A 25,852-nucleotide genomic window follows, 5' to 3' on the forward strand; every position below is an offset into this window, starting at 1 on the left:
CATAATGCAGTGCTGCATTTCTCCTCTTGGCACAGACTCTCTGCTTAACTGCTGCTCGCGCTCACACTCTCACTCACATCCTTCTTCAGCCTCTCTGCCTCCCATATTGCAGAGCCAGCAGAAACCAGGTCTCTCTCTCTCTCTCTCTCTCTCTCTCTCTCTCTCTCTCTCTCCCATCTCTTTTGGCTTTAGTGACACAAAGAGGGAGCGAGAGAGAGGCAAAAGACATCAGAGAAGGGGGAGGAAACAAAAAAAGAGAGAGAGAGAGAATCAAGGGTTTAGGGAACAGGCTGCGGGTGTGCCGGGCTGTGCCAGAACCCAAGATCAGCTGGATCCAAAGGGCATCTGTGAAGTAAACATTCTCCAGTGCTCACAGTTGACATCATGCGATATTTTAACATGTACCACACACATGCTATTTTGGCAGCACTGGGCTGCCAAATTCTGCAGGTTTTCTTGTCATGCTGATGCTGCATCATGAAACAGTAAGCGAGTTTTATTTTTTTTAAAATGGCTTGTTTTGTGATATTTGCACAAACATCACCTATGCATCACAGTTACTCAGTGCAACTCAGCTGCATGAGAAAGGGGTCCACATCGAGCCTGGGACACCTGAATTCACAGGGAATCAAAGAGACACAACGAGGGAAACTGAAGAAGCAGCACTTTCCCCATTTGATGTAATTCACCATATTAAACAGGAATTAAATCCAATATTATTTTGCTTTTTTAAATCACCTGTAAAATATATATTACATCAAAAAAAGTCTAAGTCTCAGTGGCGGCGCCAGGAAATTTTTGTTGGGGGGGGGAAAAGTTGGAGGGTTTCCACAAAATGTCATTGAAATGAACGATACACACTCTAAGAAATGAAACACAGGGGTTTTAAATCTAATTAATACTATTATTTTCAATATAATTGCAACAGTTAATTTTAGGGATTTAAGTAATAATGTTTCATCTGATTTAATTAATTTCAACTACAATATTGTTTTGCACTTAAATGACAATGTTATGTAGAAAAAGTTACCTTAACTTTATCAATTAAATTCAACGTTTTATTTCTTAGAGTGCATAGTAAATTGCTTTATAAATACCAAGGTATGTGTTTTAATCACCCGTGCTCCTCTAAAATGTGGTATCAATGCTCACACACATCACTTACAATGATTGCAAGTTCAGTAACTAATTACACTAATTACACACTAATTACAGTTAAACACAGTCTAACCACTAGGAACTTGTTGGAGTACGGAACTGCTGGGAGAAGTCACTTCCGGGTGAGGAAGTCACTTCCGGGTGACAGTGTTGCCGGCTTTCGGAAAAGCTATTGAAAAAAGTTCCCAATATTATGGACTTTTGCTGTCCTGATTGCACTACAGTTACTGGAGTGTGGATGTTATTGTACCCGCTGAAACGGGTGAAAACTGGAGTGGTCGGCTGTGGATTTGCTTAGCAGATCCAACTAGCAGTCTGTTTACTAGCTGCCGAGCCAACTGGCTAACGCGAGCTGGAAGCTAACAGCTGATTGCAGCTGTTAATCAAAACATTAACAATCCTTTGAAAAATTCTTGCTCTGGTGTTCCACAAGGAGCTCCACACATGGAAGAAGCTATGGATCTCAAGGATATCAAATCTTCACTCAACTTTTTGTCGGATGAAGTTACGACGATCAGAACCCAGCAGAAATCTATACACAAACTTTTAAAGGAAGTGAAAACGTTGAGAATCTTAGTGAACGAAAAGGATAAACGAATTGCACACTTGGAAAATAGACTTGAAGATATTGAACAGCACACTAGGATGACCGATGTCATTGTCCCCGGTCTCAAAATACAACCCAGGTCGTATGCTAATGCTGTTAGCGGCGACACGGACACTAGGGACCAGGATGCTATCTCCAGTTCAACGGAGCAGCAGGTGACTGTCTTCCTGTGGTCCAAAGGGATTGAGATGGACTGCAGTAAAATCGAGGCATGCCACCCTCTATCCAGGAGGAACACCGGTAAGAACACGGTCAACAACCCGGCCATCATCATCAGGTTCATTAACAGAAAAGACAAGGCTGCACTCCTTAAGCAAGGGCGCAAGCTGAGGGGATCCAATGTGTTTATGAATGAGCATCTCACCAAGAAGAACGCTGATGTGGCCAGAAGAGCTCGAGATTTAAGGAAGCAAAGGAAAATTCAAAGTACTTGGACAAGTAACTGTAAAATCTTCATTAAGTTGAATGGAGAAACGCCTGAGGAGGCCAAAGTATTACTGATCAGGAAAATGGAGGATTTGGAGGAATACTGTTAAGGGCAACAAGGTAAAAATTTACACTACTGCGGACAGTTCATCAATATATCACTGACTGTGGAAAATCAACATGTAGATGAGACTATAACAGAAATATGAACATAAGAGAACATTATCAACAAGAACTGATACCTTATGAACATACTGAGCATAATCCCTTTGATGTGGACTGTGAATTAGACCCGGACAGTAATTTTTTTATTTCAATTAAAAATAATTGTGGTTATTACTCTGGTGAAGACTTTAATCAAAAAATACATTTAAAAGGATCACTTTCAATCATTCACTTTAATTGCAGAAGTTTGTATTCCAATTTTGATCACATTAAGGAATATTTACAGCATTTCAGTGAACCTTTTGATGTTACTGCATTAACGGAAACTTGGATGAATAATGGCAAAGAAATGAATTTTGAGTTAGATGGCTATGAATTTATTTATGTAAACAGACAAAACAAAGGTGGAGGACGCGTGGGAATATTTATTGCTAAATCATTTAAATATAAAATTATTGACAATATGACAATGGTCATGGATGATGTATTAGAGTGTAGAACAATTGCAATCTGTAATAAGGATCAAAAATATATAATTAGCTGTATTTACAGAACACCAGGATCAAATATTGAAATATTTGGAGATTGCAAAGATGAGTCATAAACATATGTTAATTTGTGGTGATTTCAATATTGACCTATTAAATTCAGAAAACCATAAAACAGCTGAAGATTTCATCAACACTATGTACAGTATGGGTTTATATCCCCGAATCACCAGACCAACTACAATTACTTCCCATAGCGTGACCCTGATTGATAATATCTACAGCAGTGATGTGGACAACACTTCTGTAAGTGGTATACTTGTATGTGATATCACAGATCATCTACCTGTATTCACAGTGTCCAAAGGGTACTATAATGATAAACAAATTGATAAAAAGGTAAATATATGTACATATAGTCGTGTAAAATCTGAGGAAGCCTTACTAGCCTTCAAGAATGATTTACTAAATCAGGATTGGGAAGATGTGCATTGTAAATCAGATGCAGATAGTGCGTATAATGAATTCTTGAAGCATTTTCTGTCTTCATATGATAAAAATTGTCCTATGAAGATGTACATAAATAGAGGAAAAGGTAAAAATTGTCCATGGATAACCAGAGGGCTAGCCAAAGCCTGTAAAAAGAAGAATAAGTTATACAAATAATTTCTGGTTAAAAGAACAGAAGAAGCAGAAAATAAATATAAAACTTATAAAAACAAATTAACCAATATAATGAGGACTGCCAAAAAAGATTATTATCATGAATTGCTAAAAAAAAAAACAGAAATGATACTAATGGAATATGGAATATATTAAATTATATTATAAAAAAGGGAAAAAGACAAAAAAATAATTATCCAAATTATTTTCTAGAAAATGATTAAGAGGAATATAATATGGATGCTGTGGCTCATGGATTCAATAAATTATTTTTGTTAATATTGGACCCGAACTGGCCAGTAAAATTCCTGTTACAAATGAAATTCGAAATAATGAAAATCCAATTATAAAAACTAATTTACACTCTATATTTTTGAGGGCTGTTGAAGCAGAAGTGGTTAATGTTGTGAGTAAATGTAAAAACAAAAAGTCAACTGATTGTGATGGAGTAGACATGATGATTGTGAGATCACAAAACCATTAACATATATTTACAATCTGTCATTTCAAACTGGCATATTCCCTTCAAGAATGAAAATAGCAAAGGTTATCCCTCTTTATAAAAGCAATAACAAACATAAGTTCACAAACTATCGGCCCATTTCTATTCTGCCTCAATTTTGAAAAATTTTAGAAAAATTATTTTGCATTAGGCTGGAATCTTTCATTGAAAAAAATAATATACTCTCAGAGAGTCAATATGGCTTCAGAGCCAAAAGATCAACCTTACTTGCTTTAATTGACACAATAGAGAATATAACAAATTATCTAGATAATAAAAAATATGCAGTTGGGATATTTATCGATTTAAAAAAAAAGCATTTGACACTATTGATCATCAAATTCTAATATATAAATTGCAGAGGTATGGCATTAGAGGTAACAGGCAAGAGTTTGTGAAGCTGGGTGAGAATTGCTCCTCATGTCTGGACATTCCCTGCGGTGTCCCACAGGGGTCAGTACTGGGACCACAATTTTTCATCTTGTACATCAATGATTTGTGTAGTGTATCTAAATTATTGAAGCTAGTGTTGTTTGCAGACGACATAACTATATTTTTATCAGATGCTAATTTACAAAATTTATTGAAGAATGTTGCATCAGAAATGAAAAAATTACAAACTTGGTTTAAGAGGAACAAATTATCTCTAAATTTAAGCAAAACAACTATGATGATATTTGGTAATAAGAAGATAAATGTTGAAATAAAGGTTGTGTTAGATGGCTGCAATATAGAGCGGGTTAAAGAAACAAAGTTCTTAGGAGTATTGGTCGATGAGAGGCTTTCTTGGAAAACACACATCAAATATGTGCAATCTAAACTTGCAAGAAGCATCGGAGTGTTAGCTAAAGCAAGATGTGTGATTGACAAAAAATCATTACATCTATTGTATTGTTCATTGGTTTTACCCTATTTAAGTTACTGTGCTGAAGTGTGGGGGAACAACTATAAAACGGCTTTACAGCCCTTGGTATGTCTTCAAAAAAGAGCCATTAGGATTATGCATCATGTCCGCTTCAGGAGCCACACAAATCACCTGTTTCTTGAATCTAAAATACTGAAATTTTTGGATCTGGTAGAATACTTAACTGTAATTATAATTTATAAAGCAAAAAATAATATCTTGCCTAATAATGTTCAAAAACAGTTTTTGGAGAGAGAAGGGGGATACAATCTGAGAGGTGCACTAAAATTCAAACATGCCAGAGCTCTCACTACCAGAAAGAGTTTTTGTGTCTCAGTCTGTGGTGTGAAGCTCTGGAACTCAATTAGTGAAGAGCTGAGAGGGTGTCCAGACATGAGAAGGTTTAAAAAGAAGTTTAAAGAGGTGATTCTGTCACGATACAGTGAAGCAATTTAGAACTAATACATCTTCGAGAGTTGAGCAACAGAAGAAACCCTGTTGCACTTGTCTTATTAAATGATGCAAATAAATGTTGGAGTTTCTTTGTGTAAATTATAAAAAAAGTTGACTGGAACTGTGAAAGCACAAGAAATGTTCACGAATAAATGAGTATAAACTGTAGCTTGGAACTTTTGAAATATATAAATTGCAGAAGTGGGACCAACACTGTAACCAAGGAACCGAATGATGATATAGTTGCATTGTAAGTTCAGAGTAAAGGGATGGGACTAATAAGTTTATACTTCTTCCCATTCCTTTTTGAATATGTACTTTCTTTATGTAGTAATGATTCTGTTTTGTCTTGTGTTGTGTACTATACACATATTCAAATAAACAAACTATGCAACTATGTAAACTTGCACATAGGTATAAATAAAAATAAGTGAAGTTTTAAGAGTGGCTGTAATAAATACTTAGGAAACCTAAATTTTTGGAGTATGGAGTTAAATTTGTTTCATTAATACGGCCTTTGCCATGAAGCTTAAAATTTAGTTCTGGTGCATCCTGTTTCCACAAATCAACCCTGAGATATTTCTGCAGCTTAATTGGAGTCCACCTGGGGTAAATTCAGTTGACTGGCCATGATTTGGAAAGGCACACACCTGTCTATGTATAAGGTCTCACAGTTGACAGTGCATGTCAGAGCACAAACCAAGCATGAACTCAAAGGAATTGACTGTAGACCTCAGAAACAGGATTGTGTCGAGGCACAAATCTGGGGAAGGATACAGAAACATTTCTGCTTCTTTGAAGGTCCCAATGAGCACAGTGGCCTCCTTCATCTGTAAGTGAAACATGTTTGGATCCACCAGGACTCTTCCTAGAGTTGGCTGTCCGTCTTAACTGAGTGATTGGGGGAGAAGGGCCTTAGTCAGGGAGGTGACCAAGAACCATGTGTCAAAGCTCCTGCATTCCTCTGTGGAGAGAGGAGAACCTTCCAGAAGGACAACTATTTCTGCAGCAATCCACCAATCAGGCCTGTATGGTAGAGTGGCCAGATGGAAGCCACTCCTTAGTAAAAGGCACATGGCAGCCCACCTGGAGTTTGCTAAAAGGCACCTGAAGGACTCTCAGACCATGAGACACAAAATTCTCTGGTCTGTTTTTCAGCAGTAGGAACTGGGAGACTATTCAGGATTGAGTACAAAGATGAAATGTACAGAGACACCCTTGATGAAAACCTGCTCCAGAGTGCTCTTGAACTCAGATGGTTCATCTTTCAGCAGGACAGTGATCCTAAGCACACAGTCAAGATACCAAAGAAGTGGCAGAGATTGAACATCTCTGGACAGATCTGAAATGGTTGTGCACCGACGCTCCCCATCCAACCTGATGGAGCTTGAGAAGTGGTGCAAAGAAGAATGGGCAAAACTACCCAAATATAGGTGCACCAAGCTTGTGGCATCATATTCAAGAAGACTTGAGGGTACAATTACTTTCATGTTGTCATTATGGGGTGTTGTGAGTAGAATTTTGGGGAAAAAAATGAATTTACTCCATTTTTGAATAAGGCTGTAAACAACAAAATGTGGAAAAAGTGAAGCGCTGTAAATATTTTCTGGATGCACTGTAAAGACAAGCGCAGTTAGCCACAAACTCAGGAGAGAGCCACCAATCAGGTGTACTTAATTTTGTGATGCCTACCACAGGATGTAACATGATTAGAATCACAAATGACTATCAAATGAATGTGGCTGTTGAGGTTAGATAAGTCTTTGTGAGAAGTCAAGTGGCAGCCCGGTGGCTTAGTGGTGAGCACTGTTTCCTCACAGCAAGGAGGTCGTGGGATCGCTTCCCACCTTGGGGCCTTTCTGTTTGGAGTTTGCATGTTCTCCCTGTGTTTGTGTGGGTTTCCTCCAGGTGGTCTGCCTTCCTCCCACATCCAAAGACATGCATGTTAGGTGAAATGGAAACTTTAAAATGGTAGGTGTGTGTGTGGGTGTGATTGTGTTTGTTTGTCTATATGTGGCCCTGCGATAGACTGGCATCCTGTCCAGGGTGTACCCCGCCTCATACCCTATGACTACTGGGATAGGCTCCAGGTCCTCATGACCCTTAATTGGAGTAAGTGGGAATAGAAAATGAATGGATAAGTCAAGTGGTGCCCATGCTTACGAGGGCTGTCAATAAAGTATAGGTCCTTTTTATTTTTTTCAAAAACTATATGGATTTCATTCATATGTTTTTACGTCAGACATGCTTGAACCCTCGTGCGCATGCGTGAGTTTTTCCACGCCTGTCGGTGACGTCATTCGCCTGTGAGCACTCCTTGTGGGAGGAGTCGTCCAGCCCCTCGTCGGAATTCCTTTGTCTGAGAAGTTGCTGAGAGACTGGCCCTTTGTTTGATCAAAATTTTTTCTAAACCTGTGAGACACATCGAAGTGGACACGGTTCGAAAAATTAAGCTGGTTTTCAGTGAAAATTTTAACGGCTGATGAGAGATTTTGAGGTGATACTGTCGCTTTAAGGACTTCCCAAAGAGCGAGACGTCGCGCAGCGCTCTCAGGCGCCGTCGTCAGCCTGTTTCAAGCTGAAAACCTCCACATTTCAGGCTCTATTGATCCAGGACGTTGTGAGAGAACAGAGAAGTTTCAGAAGAAGTCGGTTTCAGCATTTTATCCGGATATTCCACTGTTAAAGGAGATTTTTTTAATGAAAGACATGCGGACGGGTCCACACGTCGGGACGCAGCCGGCGCGGTGCGGCGGCACAGGAAAAACACCTCCGTGTTGATAACCATTTGTAAAATCCAGGCGGCTTTTGATGGCTTTCAGTGGAGTGAGTATATGAGAAATTGTTTAACAGCTGGACATGTTCCAACTTGTCCTTAAGGCTTCCAACAGAGGTGTTTTTCCTGTGGCGGAGCGTCGCGGCGGCTGCGAGCCGACGATGCAATCCGTCCGCACGTCTTTCATTAAAAAAATCTCCTTTATCTATCCTCTATCTATTATTATTGTGACGAAAATTAGGCATTTTCGTCACAATATCACGAACCAATAGATTAATCTATATTTGATGCTGCTGGATCACAACTTTCCGTGAGACTGGGTTCTCAAGGACACAGACAGCAATTGTGACTGGGAATCAAAACTATGTCTATTTATTAGTAGCACCAAATCCCACTGAGCTACCTGCTCTGTTGGCGACGTAAAGTGGCCACAGTGTAGTTAATGGTACTGTTTCAGCATTAACAACTCAGAAATAACTATGACGTGGTAGAGTGGGTTGCTGCTGAAACACTACCATTAATTACACTGTGGCCAAATAGGATTAACAGTAACAAATGCATTTTGGATGTACAGTGAGGAAAATAAGTATTTGAACACCCTGCGATTTTGCAAGTTCTCCCACTTAGAAATCATGGAGGGGTCTGAAATTTTCATCTTAGGTGCATGAGAGACATAATTTAAAAAAAAAAAAAAAAAAAAATCCGGAAATCACAATGTATGGTTTTTTTTAATCATTTATTTGTATGTTACTGCTGCAAATAAGTATTTGAACACCTACCAACCAGCAAGAATTCTGGCTCACACAGACCTGTTAATTTTTCTTTAAGAAGCCCTCTTATTCTGCACTCTTTACCTGTATTAACTGCACCTGTTTGAACTTGTTACCTGTATAAAAGACACCTGTTCAAAACACTCAATCAATCACACTCCAACCTGTCCACCATAGCCAAGACCAAAGAGCTGTCTAAGGACACCAGGGACAAAACTGTAGACCTGCACAAGGCTGGGATGGACTACAGGACAACAGACAAGCAGCTTGGTAGAAAACAACAACTGTTATGATTATTTATTAGAAAGTGGAAGAAACACAAGATGACTGTCAATCTCCCTCGGTCTGGGATTCCATGCAAAATCTCACTTTGTGGGGTAAGGATGATTCTGAGAAAGCTCAGAACTACACAGGAGGACTTGGTCAATGACCTGAAGAGAGTTGGGACCACAGTCACAAAGATTACATTAGTAACACATGATGTTGTCATGATTTAAAATCCTGCAGGGCAGCAAGGTCCCCCTGCTCAAGCCAGCACATGTCCAGGCCCGTTTGAAGTTCACCAGTGACCATCTGGATGATCCAGAGGAGGCATGGGAGAAGGTCACGTGGTCAGATGAGACCAGAATAGAGCTTTTTGGAATCAACTCCACGTACCATGTTTAGAGGATGAGAACAACCTCAAGAAAACCATCCCAACCGTGAAGCATGGGGGTGGAAACATCATACTCTGGGGGTGCTCTTCTGCAAAGGGGACAGGATGACTGCACCGTATTGAAGGGAGGATGGATGGGGTCATGTATTGTGAGATTTTGGCAAACAACCTCCTTCCCACAGTAAGAGCACTGAAGATGGGTCATGGCTGGGTCTTCCAGCATGACAATGACCCCAAACACACAGCCAGGGCAACTAAGGAGGGGCTCCGTAAGAAGCATTTCAAGGTCCTGGAGTGGCCTGGCCAGTCTCCAGACCTGAACTCAATAGAAAATCTTTGGAGGGAGCTGAAACTCCAAACCTGAAAGATATGGAGAAGATCTTTATGGAGGAGTGGACCAAAATCCCTGCTGCAGTGTGTGAAAAACTACAGGAAACTTTGACCTCTGTAATTGCAAACAAGGGCTAGTGTACCAAATATTAACATTGATTTTCACAGGTGCCCCACGACCCTTAATTGGACTAAGCGGGAGAAGATGAATGAATGAATTTTCACAGGTGTTCAAATACTTATTTGCAGCAGTAACATCCAAATAAATTATTTAAAAAATCATACATTGTGATTTCTGGATTTTTTTTTAGATTATGTCTGTCACAGTGGACATGCACCTAAGATGAAAATTTCAGACCCCTCCATGATTTCTAAGTGGGACAACTTGCAAAACCGCAAGGGTGTTCAAATACTTATTTTCCTCACTGTGCATACAGTGAGGAAAATAAGTATTTGATCCAGTGTCAGTTTTGCAGGTTTTTCCATTTACAAAGAATGGAGACGTCTGTAATTTTTATCGTACTTCAACTGTGATAGACAGAATCTAAAAAAAAAGAAAATCCAGAAAATCACGTTGTATGATTTTTAAATAATTAATTTGCATTTTATTGCATGAAAAGTATTTGATCGCCTACCAATCACCAAGAATTCTGGCTCTCACAGACCTGTTAATTTTTCTTTAAGAAGCCCTCTTATTCTGCACTCTTTACCTGTATTAATTGCACCTGTTTGAACTTGTTACCTGTATAAAAGACACCTGTTCACACACTCAATCAATCACGCTCCAACCTGTCCACCATAGCCAAGACCAAAGAGCTGTCTAAGGACACCAGGGACAAAACTGTAGACCTGCACAAGGCTGGGATGGACTACAGGACAACAGGCAAGCAGCTTGGTCGAAGACAACAACTGTTATGATTATTTATTAGAAAGCAGAAGAAACACAAGATGACTGTCAATCTCCCTCGGTCTGGGATTCCATGCAAGATCTCACTTCGTGGAGTAAGGGATGATTCTGAGAAAGCTCAGAACTACACAGGAGGTCCTGGTCAATGACCTGAAGAGAGCTGGGACCACAGTCACAAAGATTACATTAGTAACACATGATGCTGTCATGGTTTTAAATCCTGCAAGGCAGCAAAGTCCCCCTGCTCAAGCCAGCACATGTCCAGGCCCATTAGAATTTCATCAGTGACCATCTGGATGATCCAGAGGAGGCATGGGAGAAGGTCACGTGATCAGATGAGACCAAAATAGAGCTTTTTGAAATAAACTTCACTTACCATGTTTGGAGGATGAGAACAACCCCAAGAAAACCATCCCAACCATGAAGCAAGGGGATGGAAACATCATACACTGGGGGTGCACTTCTGTAAAGGGGACAGGGCGACTGCACCGTATTGAAGGGAGGATGGATGGGGTCATGTATTGTGAGATTTTGGCAAACAACCTCCTTCCCTCAGTAAGAGCATTGAAGATGGGTCATGGCTGGGTCTTTAGCATGACAATGACCCCAAACACACCAGCCAGGGCAACTAAGGAGGGGCTCCATAAGAAGCATTTCAAGGTCCTGGAGTGGCCGAGCCAGTCTCCAGATCTGAACTCAATAGAAAATCTTTGGAGGGAGCTGGAACTCCAAACCTGAAAGATCTGGAGAAGATCTGTATATTGGAGTGGACCAAAATCCCTGTTGCAGTGTGTGAAAACTTGGTCGAGAGCTACAAGAAATGTCTGACCTCTGTAACTGCAAACAAAGGTTTCTCTACCAATTGTTAAGGTCTGTTTTTCTAGTGGATCAAATACGTATTTCATGCAATAAAATGCAAATTATTTAAAAATCATACAATGTGATTTTCTGGATTTTTTTTTTTTTTAGATTCTGTCTCTCACAGTTGAAGTGTACCTATGATTAAAAAAAAGTACAGACCTTCCCATTCTTTGTAGGTGGAAAAACTTGCAAAATCAAAGCATTGTTTACCCTGAAAAGATACAGTGGTCCAGCGATGAGGCAGAGGTCTTGAAATGGAAGGCAGGTTTCAATTATGGTTTTGCTTAAAAAATAAAATTATTCCGGATAGAATAACTACATTAATGTAACCTCTTAAAATGTACAAAGTGATATATAACACACTTCTGTTAATTTTAAAATAATGCACCAATTCTGAAGATTTGAACTTTAACACACAGATGCCCAAAGGGGATTATGGGTAACTAAGCCTCCAGTCATACTGATTGGTTGATTCATTCATTCTATGTAAAAACCAACACAAGTGAATCAATGTAACGTGTTGGTGTTCACAAATAGATGTGCTTTTGTAAAATATGTCATTTTTTTCATTTGTATAAAAAAAGAAAGAAATTTTCAAGATCCCATTAGACAGTATGCTTGAATAACATTATCAGTCGCACAAAGAAATCAAATAATAGTGAAAACATGTTCGGTGCGGTGTTATAACGCATCAATCAGTCGCTCCGTGAGGCGTCATAACATCAAGCCTGGTTCACATGACAAGATAATTAGGCCGATATGTACCCGATCTTCCCCTTCCGACAATCTTAAGGATGCCCCGACAATCGTGATGACGCTAAATATAATCTTATCAGATATTCCTGCCGTGTGTGGTGTGTTAAGAAGGACGTGAGGAGCTAAATGTGACATGCAGCCAATCAGAAAGCGAGGTGTCTGACCTGGGAATATTTGTGTGTGAAATCTGTTCGTGTGTATTGTTTTTACCATGTGGCTGACACCACACACTGTACAACTAAACCTGTCAGATCTATGATTTTTTTTATCTCCACGTGTGGGGGGCTCTCAGGTTTTGGAAACCTACAGGTAATTTTAAAATCCTGCAGTAGACAACACTGTGATATAACCGGTCGCCAGCAGATGGTAGTGTTCTATGCATTTTGACACTGGTTATGTCACACGGCCTGAATCACAATTGAACAGACTTTTCGGTTTTGAGAAGCAACCTGGGCTTCTTCTGGCATTTTTACATAAAACAAACACAATAACAATGTCTATAAACCCAGAGAATATATTCACAAGAGTTTTAGGCACAATATACAAAGAGTTTAATGCTGTTGTCCGTGTGGAGCCTGATCAGAGCATCTCAAATGCAGTTCTTCTGTCGTGAATACCCATAATCCAATGGGCATAGCTGCATGTCCACACTAAAACCTTCAGAATTAGTGCATTACTTTAAAACTAAAACATATATCTGATGTTTTCACTTTATAAAACTTCAGATGTGACATTAATTTAAATAACTTGTCCGAAATTTGTTTGGTTAAAATTTTAACCATAAGTTAAAACTGTATGCATCTGGATGACTTGGGTGCTATTGCCAGCATATCAGTATGGGGTCAAAAGAAATTAGTTATATTTTGTCTATTACCAGTTCTCCTTTGCCTGTAGAGGATAGAGTGATTTCTTCTAGAACCACCTCTCCTCTGTTTGTAGAGAAGAGGTCTAAAACTTATCAGAAGATAATTGGTTCGATGATGGTTTTCAAAGTTATTTGAAAAGCTAATCTGATAATGAAAACATTATCTTTGATAATTAGCAGATTAGCAGAACTGTACCCACCACTGGTACTAACTAATGGCTAACCAGAACAACTACTAGCCAAATGAGAAGATTGAAGAAAAAGATTTTTATTACTGGTGATTTTTGTTCATCCATGATGTCCAACACACTGCACTCTATTTAAGTTATTTGTGGATACCATCTGTCTGTACTATATGCTCCTCAGAACTGGGGAAGTCTCGTGGATGAGTGGTACGATGTTTTGAGGACCAGTAAGAAGTCCATTTGGTGTAATGCAGCTTCTGGATATCTCATTAGCTGAATGACTGTGATCCAGCACTGATGTTACTTGGAAATCTGGAATGTGCAGAGGGCTTAATTATGACTCTGATGGATATGTTCTCGGGCATGAATTCTGACTTGTCATTTGTATTCTCTTGCTTGGACTCTGCTCTCTGTCATTTGAATGTGTTTTGAGTCATCAGATTGTTGTCACCACTGGAATTTATATGTACATGGGTTTCTTAGATGCAAATTTTATGTCTTTGCTTTTTAGACATTTCTTTGTTATGGTTTGTTATTTTATTAATGGCAGAATGGCCAAAGCAGATGTAACCCCACTGGGTCTGGTCTAGTTGAGGTTTCTTCCTGTAATCAAAAACATTTGAGGGAGTTTTTCTTTACCATTGTGGTTGCCCAGTGGGTGGGTGACTTAAGTTGTGATTTGGCGCTGTGTACATGAATTGAATTTCCATACACACAGCCTCCGTGCTCTCTGGGACTCTGACACTTTGTTGTTGTGTATTGAATTGCTACAAGAAACGGTAGCTTTACGAGGCCAAAAGTAACCAGGAAGAAGCCTTCACAAGCAACATGATAGACCTATCTTTGTTTCATGTTGCAGTCAATTTGCATTTTAAAATGCCAACATGGTCCAAAACATGAAGTTCATTGGCCCCCAGACATTTCAGAGCTAAACATTCAGCAGTTTTTAGGGGGTTACTTCCAGAAATTTTGCAGACTTTCTGACTAACTTCATTAATGCTGTTCTTACTGTTGTGTGGGCCGCCAGAAGAGGAGGTACTGCTGGCCCACCACCAGAGGGCGCCCTGCCTGAAGTGCGGGCTTCAGGCACGAGAGGGCGCTGCCGCCATGGACACAGCCGGGGGTGACAGCTGTCGCTCATTACCTCTTGACAGCTGTCACCCATCTACTCAACATCATCTCACTCCATAAAGACCAGACGTCATCTCCACCTCGTTGCCGAGATATCATACTTCATAGGAGGTAATACTCTCAGCCTTTTTGTGAGATTTGTAACTCTGTTATTGTGAGAATTTGCAGGAGAACCGGTCGTTTGTGAGGAGGCTGTGCAAGACGGCGCTCCTTTTCAGCTGAGACCGCTGCAACATATTGAATGAGAGGTGGAGGTGGCATTCCCACCGTTGTTGTTACTGGGTGTACACACACCCACACTTGACTGTCTTTGTTCTTCGCCAGCAGTACCAGATCCGACAGTCGGGGACGGTGATCACCTGGGAATTCGGGACTTGGCGGCTCCAGTATTCACCAGGTTCTGGGGCGGCGGAAATCGTGTGGTTCCGGCTCTTCTCAGGACAGACGTCTTCTATCCTCGAGCCTGCCCACACGTCACCTCTGTGTATTGACTGTTATGATATTCTGTGATTGTCTGTATGTTCGTTGTGCACATTCACAACATTAAATTGTTACTTTTTGGCTCATCTATTGACCGTTCATTTGCGCCCCCTGTTGTGGGTCCGTGTCACTACACTTTCCCAACACTTACTCTGCTTATCAAAGGGAACATTTAGTTGTCTCGGCTGACTAGCCCTATCCCTAATGTTTGTTCTGTCAGTGCTTGTTTTGTGCCTTTTATTCTGTCTTAATAAACTGGTCTCATACCAGATGGCCACCTCACACAGTGTGGTCTGCTTGAGGTTCCTTCCTGTAAAACAGCAGCAACAACAAAAGGGAATTTTTCTTTACCACTGTCCTTGTTCATGGGACAGGTAAGGTCTTTGCTGTACTCTTGTCTAACACTTTGAGCTGACCTATGTTGGAGAACTGCATCTGTATGTTTGGATAACTACATAAATGCATTTAATTATAGCAATATGGAGGCTGCAACATAGAAACTCCAGAGTTATATAACAGAACTCCTGCAGACATTTTGTGTTGGGGCTACAAATGCTTCCAGGCTGGATTTGGCCAAGTAGCCATGACCTGGTTTAGTCTACCTGGTATGGTATGGTATATTATGATGTGGTTACTACACCATACATAATGACAGGGACAGCCAAGGCTAACGAGGACTTCCTCATCACGTAAAATACCTCAACATAGCTGTACTTTTCATGGTCAGTGGTCCTTATTACTTACATGTGGTCTAATGAATGTTTAATAATGTATACTATACAAAATAACATTTACAGATATACACAGCCTAATAAAATATTTAATGTATTTATTAATAAATAAATTAATAAATCAAACAAGGAAAACTGAACAGTCTCTTTGACTATCTCCAAAGATATAAATACAATATTCTATAGATTCATTTTAAAATCACCAATGTTGTTTCTTATATTTGTATAAATATGTACATTTAGTGACATCTTTTAGTAAGTGCTGATTTGATGCTCATTTATGACCATCATAGAGTTGAAAAAAGCAACTACAATCTAAAATTGATCTTACTATTTTGTATAATAAACATAACGTGATAATAGATTGTTTGTAAGTGCAGCTTTTAGCTCCTGAAATCCATGGAAGTAAATAAGTAATCTGCTCATTAATGTGCCTTAATGAGAAAATAATGATTCCAATACTTATATAAAAAAGGAGGAATTGTAGGGCTGTAACTGCAGAAATGGATGTGACATTTTGCTAATATGCATTTTTCTAATTTTATGTTTGGCCTGGAGGCCAAACATAAAAGAGCATTTACTATTTTAGACAGATTTTTTTTAAAGCTGCTATTAACCTGAATCAAGTCCTGTATCTATATTATATGTTTAATATTATGTATTTACCTGAAAAATACCAAAACAGTCTAGAGGCTTAAGTACCTGGTGTATTTTAGTTGATGTTCTACAAAGAGATAAGTGAAAAGCTCATTTCTGTTTTAATTTATACCAATATAAGATCATTCTTTTAAAATTAGTTCTTTGAAGATGAGGATCAAAATGGACACCTTTGTTGGTATTGAGGATACTGTACTTTTCCCTCCTTTTCCCTCCTACTATTCAGCCTTAATCAAATTTAATTAAGAAACTATATAATACAAAATGTTCTTTGTAGAAGATAACTTTTATGTGCATTTAAAAAGTACTTAAGTGCAAATTTTACTTCTGTTCATCATTGTTGCTCTTTTGATGAAAATAATCAGTCAACCAACAAACCAATCACTCAGTCAATCAATCAATGGCCAAGTGATTGACAAAAAACGGACTTTGGTCATGGATGACCATCGTGTCACCATCCAAGAACTTGCAGACAAGGTGTGGACAAGCACAGGTTCGGTGCATTCCATTTTGACTGAGGATTTTGGCATGTACACAGTGTCAGCAAAAGCTGTGCCAAAGGGCCCAGAAGCAACTGCATCTGGAAGTCTCACAGTTCATGCTTGAAAGTGCAAACAGTGATCCTGACTTCCTGAACACTGTCATCACTAGTGATGAGACATAGGTTTATGAGTGTGACCAGGAAATAAAATTTAAGTCCACACAATAGAAACATCCATCATCACCGAGGCCAAAGACAGCAAGGCAGGCAGACACCAAGGTCAAAGTCATGTTGACCGTTTTCTTTGACTCCCATGGAGTGGTGCATCATGAGTACTTACCAGAAGGCCAAAATATTACTAAAAAGTATTATCAGGAGGACCTACGTCACCTTAGTATGGCTGTGCACCATAAACAACCGACTCTGTGGGCAGAGTAAAGTTGTCAGCTCTGTCATGACAATGCACCTAGCCATTCTATTCTCCTCAGCTGATTCAGGCCTTCCTGGCCAAACACAACACTCCTGTGATCTGTCAGGCTCCCTACTCTCTTGACATGGCTTCCTATGATTTTTGGCTGTTCCCCAAGATCAAAACAACATTAAAATTCTGATTCTGAAAAGGAACTCAATTTGAGTTACAAGAAGACATCCTGCTGAATGTGATGGCCCAGCTGGACACCAGTCCTAAAGAGGTCTTTCAAAAATGCTTCCAAGAATGGCAGAACCGAAGGGAGAAGTGTGTGCAGTTGCAAGGAGACTACTTTGAAGGGGATTAGGATTTCAGACCCTGAGGGAATTGTATTTTTTGCTGCCAGAGGTTGGATATTTTTGAATGCACCTCATATTTATCTTTGTATGTATTCTCTGCAGCATGCAAATCGGAAATATTGCGGAATTGGACCTGGACCACATCAGAATCCTGTGATTGCACAAGACGTCTTGAAGTGCACAAAGCTGTGGTCCAGAAGTGGAATATTGTTCATTATTCCTAACTTTTTATGCATTTCAGAAAATTTATCCTAATCCCAAAAACAATCCTAAACCATTTAAGATAAAGTAACGTGCAAGCTTGCTAAGCAGCTGAGACAACAGGTTCATAGCGTGTGCAGCACCCTTCCAGAAATGACAATCAGTTTTGGGAGTGCCAAAATAAATAAATAATTCAGTTTGTTCCCATTCACATACTGTATACACTTTACTTGCTGTACAAATGATGAGTTCCGTTGTTTTTTCCATTTATTTGTCAGATGTTATTTTTTTTAATTCTATATGTTAGAATGAATAATTACATTTTACAAAAGATTAGACCAATAAAATTTAGCCAAAGTGGTTTAAAATAATTCCAATATTGGAGTAACAAATTAATTGACAGGGTCCACTGTAGGAGCTCCTGGATTTTAAGTAAAATTAGACCTATTTTATGCCTTATTTTGGCAGCCAAGCAGATGCTTGAAAAAGTCAGGAATACTTTGTTCAGATTGTCTTAAATGTCAGACATTGCATTGTCTGTTTTTTTATTCTACAATTTATATACTTTTATCATTTAAATTTATTTTACATGGCTGTATTTTGTCTTATGATATATGTACTGATAGTTATTTCATAATGAAGACTGGCCACATTTATCAACATTCACCAGTCAATTAAATCTTTTGCATGTCTTCATGGCTCATGTGTTTGCTTCATTATTCATGCAAAAAACTAAAATACTTGTGCTTTTGTTATTTTTTATGTCACTATCATATTTTCCAGAGTACTAAAAACCCTCAGTGCTTGATCAGCTGGTTTACAATCCAAGAAATGTAATTAGTTCCGCTGAGGCAGGTTATTGTTCTCGTGGTTAAAAACGTGAAATAAATGGAAGAAAACAACGTGGATCCACCTGATATACCAATATGCTCCCAACAATGTCAATACAGCATTCATGAACAGATAATGTAATTGAGCATCATTATCTCAAAAATGCAACGTTATTATAAAGTAGTGGTTGTGTTGTCTGTCACTTGTGCATTTAAGGTTTTGGACCTTGCAATAACTGGTAAAAATATATTACTTATCATCTTGAGAATTGTTGAAAACAACTAATCACCAGGCCTGTGGAGTATCAGTGAACAAGTAATGTGTTATAAGTGACTAACTGAACCTTCAAACTCTGCAAAAACAAAACAAAACTCTTAGATCTGTCTGAAGGAGGGAGTTCTCAAGCAAGGAGGAGTTTAGTGAGGAAAGCCACTAGGACACCCAGACAACAGTGAAGAGAGGCGTCTGTGGCTGTGATGGAGAAACTGTGCTTCGTGCAAGTTTGGCATTTTGCAGTTAAAAAGATTTGAAATTTGCAAACCTTCATTTGATCTATTTTGTCATATATACGAGTATATATATTTATATGATTTTTTTTTTTTGCATGGTCACTCAGTTTTTCAGAATTGCCTCCTCCACACAGACTTACCATACAGTATAGTATAGCAATGTATAGTATAGTACAGCATTGTATAGTATAGTATATATACAGGGCCGTATATAGGAATGTGAAAGGGGGGGTTCAAATCCTTGAGTTGGGGGTCCAGTGGGACGCAGGGCCCCCGGTGGGGTCAAAGGGCAACGCCCTTGTGAGGGGCTCAGAGGGGCGAAGACCCCCGAAGCAGAAGCTTTTTGAGGATTTCGAGGGGTAAAAAGCTACATAAATTTCATTTGAAACCCAAAATGTATAATTTTAGGAAATACATTTTTATATACAAATAGTCCTTGCTTGGGATTGGATCAGTTCAATCAATCAATCAATTTTATTTATATAGTGCCAAATCACAACAAACAGTTGCCCCAAGGCGCTTTATATTGTAAGGCAAGGCCATACAATAATTATGGAAAAACCCCAACGGTCAAAACGACCCCCTGTGAGCAAGCACTTGGCGACAGTGGGAAGGAAAAACTTCCTTTTAACAGGAAGAAACCTCCAGCAGAACCAGGCTCAGGGAGGGGCAGTCTTCTGCTGGGACTGGTTGGGGCTGAGGGAGAGAACCAGGAAAAAGACATGCTGTGGAGGGGAGCAGAGATCAATCACTAATGATTAAATGCAGAGTGGTGCATACAGAGCAAAAAGAGAAAGAAACACTCAGTGCATCATGGGAACCCCCCAGCAGTCTAAGTCTATAGCAGCATAGCTAAGGGATGGTTCAGGGTCACCTGATCCAGCCCTAACTAGACTTAGAGATATTGCGTAAATGCAAAAAAGCAACTTACGGGTTATCTGCTTTAAGCTGCGAGTTTGTGAGTTATACCATGGAGTCAGGCACTTCTGATTTAAAGCTCTCTTTTTCAGAGGAGCTACAGCATCCAAAGTTGTCTTCAATGAGGATGTAAAACTACTGACGAGATACTCTATCTCACTCACAGAGTTTAGGTAGCTACTCTGCACCGTGTTGGTATATGGCATTAGAGAACATAAAGAAGGAATCATATCCTTAAACCTAGTTACAGCGCTTTCTGAAAGACGTCTAGTGTAATGAAACTTATTCCCCACTGCTGGGTAGTCCATCAGAGTAAATGTAAATGTTATTAAGAAATGATCAGACAGAAGGGAGTTTTCAGGGAATACTGTTAAGTCTTCAATTTCCATACCATAAGTCAGAACAAGATCTAAGATATGATTAAAGTGGTGGGTGGACTCATTTACATTTTGAGCAAAGCCAATTGAGTCTAACAATAGATTAAATGCAGTGTTGAGGCTGTCATTCTCAGCATCTGTGTGGATGTTAAAATCACCCACTATAATTATCTTATCTGAGCTAAGCACTAAGTCAGACAAAAGGTCTGAAAATTCACAGAGAAACTCACAGTAACGACCAGGAGGACGATAGATAATAACAAATAAAACTGGTTTTTGGGACTTCCAATTTGGATGGACAAGACTAAGAGTCAAGCTTTCAAATAAATTCAAGCTCTGTCTGGGTTTTTGATTAATTAATAAGCTGGAATGGAAGATTGCTGCTAATCCTCCGCCTCGGCCCGTGCTACGAGCGTTCTGGCAGTTAGTGTGACTCGGGGGTGTTGACTCATTTAAACTAACATATTCATCCTGCTGTAACCAGGTTTCTGTTAGGCAGAATAAATCAATATGTTGATCAATTATTATATCATTTACCAACAGGGACTTAGAAGAGAGAGACCTAATGTTTAATAGACCACATTTAACTGTTTTAGTCTGTAGTGCAGTTGAAGGTGCTATATTATTTTTTCTTTTTGAATTTTTATGCTTAAATAGATTTTTGCTGGTTATTGGTGGTCTGGGAGCAGGCACCGTCTCTACGGGGATGGGGTAATGAGGGGATGGCAGGGGGAGAGAAGCTGCAGAGAGGTGTGTAAGACTACAACTCTGCTTCCTGGTCCCAACCCTGGATAGTCACGGTTTGGAGGATTTAAGAAAATTGGCCAGATTTCTAGAAATGAGAGCTGCTCCATCCAAAGTGGGATGGATGCCGTCTCTCCTAACAAGACCAGGTTTTCCCCAGAAGCTTTGCCAATTATCTATGAAGCCCACCTCATTTTTTGGACACCACTCAGACAGCCAGCAATTCAAGGAGAACATGCCATAAGAACCACCCAGGAAGAACCAAGATAACATTAATGCAAACTTTATACCTGCTTGTCGGTTGCGTGAAAAAACTCACGCATGCGCATGAAGGTTCAAGCTTGGCTGATGCAAGCGCACATGATTCAAATCCATATAGTTTTTGCAAAAAATAAAAAGGTCGGGTAGTTTTCTAACAGACCTCGTATTTAGTGGTATTAATATTCGCGTTTACATTATGAATATGTACGTATATGTACGTTATGTATTAAAATAGCGGTATTTAATTTGGCGACCTTGTTTAACTCACGAAATTCGCATAATAAATCCCATGTGAATATTTGCACCTTTACAGTATTTGCAACAGGAAGGAGAAGCTCCCTTTATTTCTCAGCTTATACATACAAACATGTTTTTACAAACCAGACAAGTGTAATTGTGTGTCTACATGGGTATTTACAAGCCTACTAATCTGTTTGATATCAGAGGAGGATAGGGACCAGGGAGCAAAAATTCTCAATCCCCATGGGAAAAGTTTATCTAGCAGTATCCCCTTTCATCATTTAAGGGATTACTCTGGCAGAGGAAATCCAAACTTGAGGGTGTGTGATAATAGCTGTGTAACAGTTAGTGCTTGTTGCTTATTATCAATGAAAAGAAAACACATAACGTTGATATCCAGATCAGAAAAAAATCAGCAGAAAAAAAAATCAGCAGAATTCTGGGGGGGGGGGGGGGGGGTTGGTTGAACCCCCTCTATATACAGGCATATATATATATATATATATATATATATATATATATATATATATATATATATATATATATATACATATATATAGACTAAAATATATCTGTCTAGAAAGCAAGAAATGTCTGTGTGTATGTGGCTCGCATATCTCTGACTGTTTGTCAGATGGACCTCTGCTCTTTTGGATATGGCTTGCACATAGCATGATGATGTGCATCCTTTATTATGAAAATTTTTTTCAAAACCTTTATTTTGATGTTTAACCTTTATTTTGACATTGTAACATTACTACTTCCAAGATGGTGCCCTCTGTGGCATCTTTGTGCTGCAAAATCTCTGTTTCTATATGGATTTCCATCAAACTTGGTTTCCATGTTCAAGTGCATCATTTCTTCTTCTATGGCAAATAACGGCATCTTTATTGTTGCATTGCTGCCACCTTCTGCATCAGTCCGTTGTAGCAGTACGAAATCCTCTCTTTGAGTCCAGTGTCTTTCAAGTATTTAAAAAGCCAACCCTTCCCTCTGTCACTTGACCTTATGGCTAAAATACTTCCTATATAAAACTTATTTCAGGCCTTACAATTGATTTCATTCAGTTTTTACTCTTCAATAGATAAACCATTCAAAAATGATGAGATGTAGTTTGTAAAATAAAATATTTTGAGGGGAAATTAAAGCACTGTGCTAAATACTGTACAGGTATATTCACTGGTTATGATTTTTATTATTTATATGACAGCTGGTGGGATTTGAAAGTGCTGCATTCTGGTGATGGTATTTCACAACACTTTATTTAGAATTCAGTTGATCTGGTGGTACTATTTGGCATTATTATGCGGTACTGATCGGGCCTTTTTTAAAAAATTAATTTTTAGCTCCCAATTGTCTATTCACTGCTTTAAAGTTTCCCACAATGCCCGTGGTGGGCCCCTGCACATCCCAGAATGCACTGCGGCGCTAGCAGAGTTCTGGTGTTTCAAAGCCTTGTAAACAATGGTTAGCAAAGATGTGGACGGCGTTGATTCAGCGAGTTCACTGGCAATTATGATGATGATACGTTCTCCCAAGTTGAGAAGGTTATCTGGAGTAGGTGTAGCACCTGTGATGGACTTCTGCTGTGCCCCGATGTTGTCTTGCTGTCCATACTACCGCGAGACGGCGCGAGATTCACAACTGCAAAACAGCGATTGTAACCCATCACTTTGGCTTTTATATTTTTATTTCTATGTCATTAATGTCATGTTGTAGAGATTAGTTTTAACTGTGAATTTAAAGGGCGTTATTTTAGTTAGTTTTTTTTTTTTTTGACGGAGGCCTTTGGTGTCATTCCAACATTCAGATATATAATACCTAAAAGATTCACATACTTTTTTTTTCTTGTCACTGTATTTTTTAAACAAAACGTTCAGTTGCCTCCCCTTCAGAACATCAGATGAGAATCATTTTCCTTTCTACAGATCTTCACATGGTGTGCTAGCACTGCGTGAAAATCCATAAACCGGTTTAGGAGGAGTTTCTCTTACAAAGTCACTATCATACGATGCATCAAATAAGCCCAGTTATCTCCCCATGAAGATGTCAAACCAGAATAGTTTTCCTTCATGCACATGTTCATGTGGTGCGCTTCCACTGTGTGACATTTCATTGAAATCCTTGAACTGGTTCAGGAGTATATTCTCTGAATCTCCATGAACCTGGTGCACGAAATGAGAGTTGAGGTGCATCTCGTTCTTTCAGGAAATACTTGTGAATGAGTTGACATGCAAACCTGCAAATTACAAATAACCTGACAAATGCAAACAATGAAAATAACTTTACAAAGTGAATGGATCCCAAAAAGTCAGCTCTGGAAAGTGAACAATTCTTATCACCACTGAAGTGTTTGACAGGACATTTATGATGAGCCAGAACGTTTCTGCCCACTCGCCGTGCACCTGAGATTTGACTGGAGGGCTGCTAACACGCCAAAACAGGATATTTTCATGCAGTGATGATAGAATAAGAATTACATTCAGCCTGTTCAGTAGTACAAAGAAGTGAACGCTCCCTAATTCTCTGCAATGTTCTGAAATATACTTTGGGATCCAGATGGTCCAGCTTTGAAAAAGAGGGCCACCTGTAAGGCTGGAAACAATCATAACCTTGAGAAAGCAGCTGATGGTGTGCACGCCACATGATGACATCACACCCACTTTCACATATTTGAATTGTCTGTCACCACACCCAGCCAGAGCATGTGAGGCCTTCTCACCTGCTCTGCTTATCTGACCTCCCCATCCCGCCCTCATGGTCACCTTTGCTCACCTGCTCTATCTTGGCCAGCCATTCTTTATTGCGAGCCAGTTCGGCCATAAAGGCCTGGTGCTTCAGCCACTTTCGGTGGAGCTTCTGAGCCTCGTCCCGCGCTGTGTCTCGGGCCATAAGCATCTTCTCTGGCACCCGCTGTCCCAATCACTCAGCTAGGGGAGACAAAAATAGCCACCATCAGGAGCCCAACACACGAGCCAGCCCCGCAGGATGTCCTGCCTGGCCTCCTCCTCCTCCTCTACGTAGAAGCCACCTGCTCTCTTCCGCAGGGACCTGGGTACTTGTGCTGTCACCACCCACCTCAATCCCCACCAGACACCCTGTTGTGGAGGAAAAAATATATATATATACTGTAAGCACCTCAGCAGCAGTGGCAGCACTCAGGCCCTTCCTTTGGCTCGGCTCTTGGTCCTCATGCCCTACTGCATCATGAGTGTTGCGGTCCTGATGCTGCAGTGCCTGCTAGCCAGTCTCACAGAAGGCAAAAACAACCGGTGAAATAGAGGAAATGCGCCAGTGACACCACTGGTGAGCAGCGACACACACATCCAAGATACGCGTTGCGGGTTATCTGGTCGGTATGAACGCCGATTACAATCCAGCCGGAGGGTATCGAAGCAGCCACAGAAGAATCTCTCAGCAAACCGGACCATCCGCCACCACCAGCCGCCGGTCCCTGTCAGGCTGTAGTCCTGCCTAATGATGCTGTAGGCAGGAGGAGGAGGAGGAGGAGGAGGAGGTAGACTTGGAGTGGGAGGAGCAGGGAGAAAGCGATGCGGAGGCCGGATAACATAAGCTATCCGCTCCTGAAATGCATCCTTTCCAAAGATGTTCAGGCAGACCGGTGTCTGCAACCGCTGCTCAGCTTCCGTCCCTCGTGCCCCGAACAGCTCAGCGGCGGTTGGTGCATGCAGTTGCAGTCTTCTCAGCCAAGCTCCTCTGTGCATGCATGTCTGTATGTGTGTGTTGTGTGTGTGTGAGTGTGTGTGTGTATGTGTGTGTGTGTCGCCACAAGCAGCACTGCAGTGCCAGAGCACGGAGAGAGAGTGAGAGAGAGCTAGAAGGAGGGGAAAGGGGGATAGAAAGATGAGACACACACACACGCACACACAAGAAATGGAGATTTGGGGAGAGCCGGAGCGAAAGAGAACGGGGGAGTGGGTGAAAGCGGGGGAAGATGGTGCCAGTAGGGGGAGTCAGTGTAACAGAGAGCCTGCGTCATGCCTCAGGGTCACCAGAGACATTTCTCTGCACTAGAAATGACTGCACTCGGA

At 40.1% G+C, this 25,852-nt stretch overlaps 1 protein-coding gene across 2 annotated transcripts in view; it reads right to left on the minus strand.

The window, feature by feature from the left end:
- The window catches only part of sptbn4a (spectrin, beta, non-erythrocytic 4a), a 93,645-nt gene extending 68,560 nt beyond the window's left edge, over positions 1 to 25,085 (minus strand). Inside the window, exons 1-2 of one of the 2 annotated variants that reach the window (XM_034178933.1) lie at positions 24,939 to 25,085; positions 24,576 to 24,730 (exon numbers count right to left, since the gene is read on the minus strand). In XM_034178933.1, coding sequence (XP_034034824.1) covers positions 24,576 to 24,698 — 123 coding nt within the window. In that variant the 5' untranslated portion in view covers positions 24,699 to 24,730; positions 24,939 to 25,085. Of the gene's footprint in view, positions 1 to 24,575; positions 24,901 to 24,938 lie in introns of those variants that run through there. The other variant, XM_034178934.1, reaches the window with a different exon arrangement.
- Between the last annotated feature and the right edge of the window lie 767 nt (positions 25,086 to 25,852).

This window comes from Thalassophryne amazonica, chromosome 9, assembly GCF_902500255.1.
Source record: "Thalassophryne amazonica chromosome 9, fThaAma1.1, whole genome shotgun sequence".
Taxonomy (NCBI): Eukaryota; Metazoa; Chordata; class Actinopteri; order Batrachoidiformes; family Batrachoididae; genus Thalassophryne; species Thalassophryne amazonica.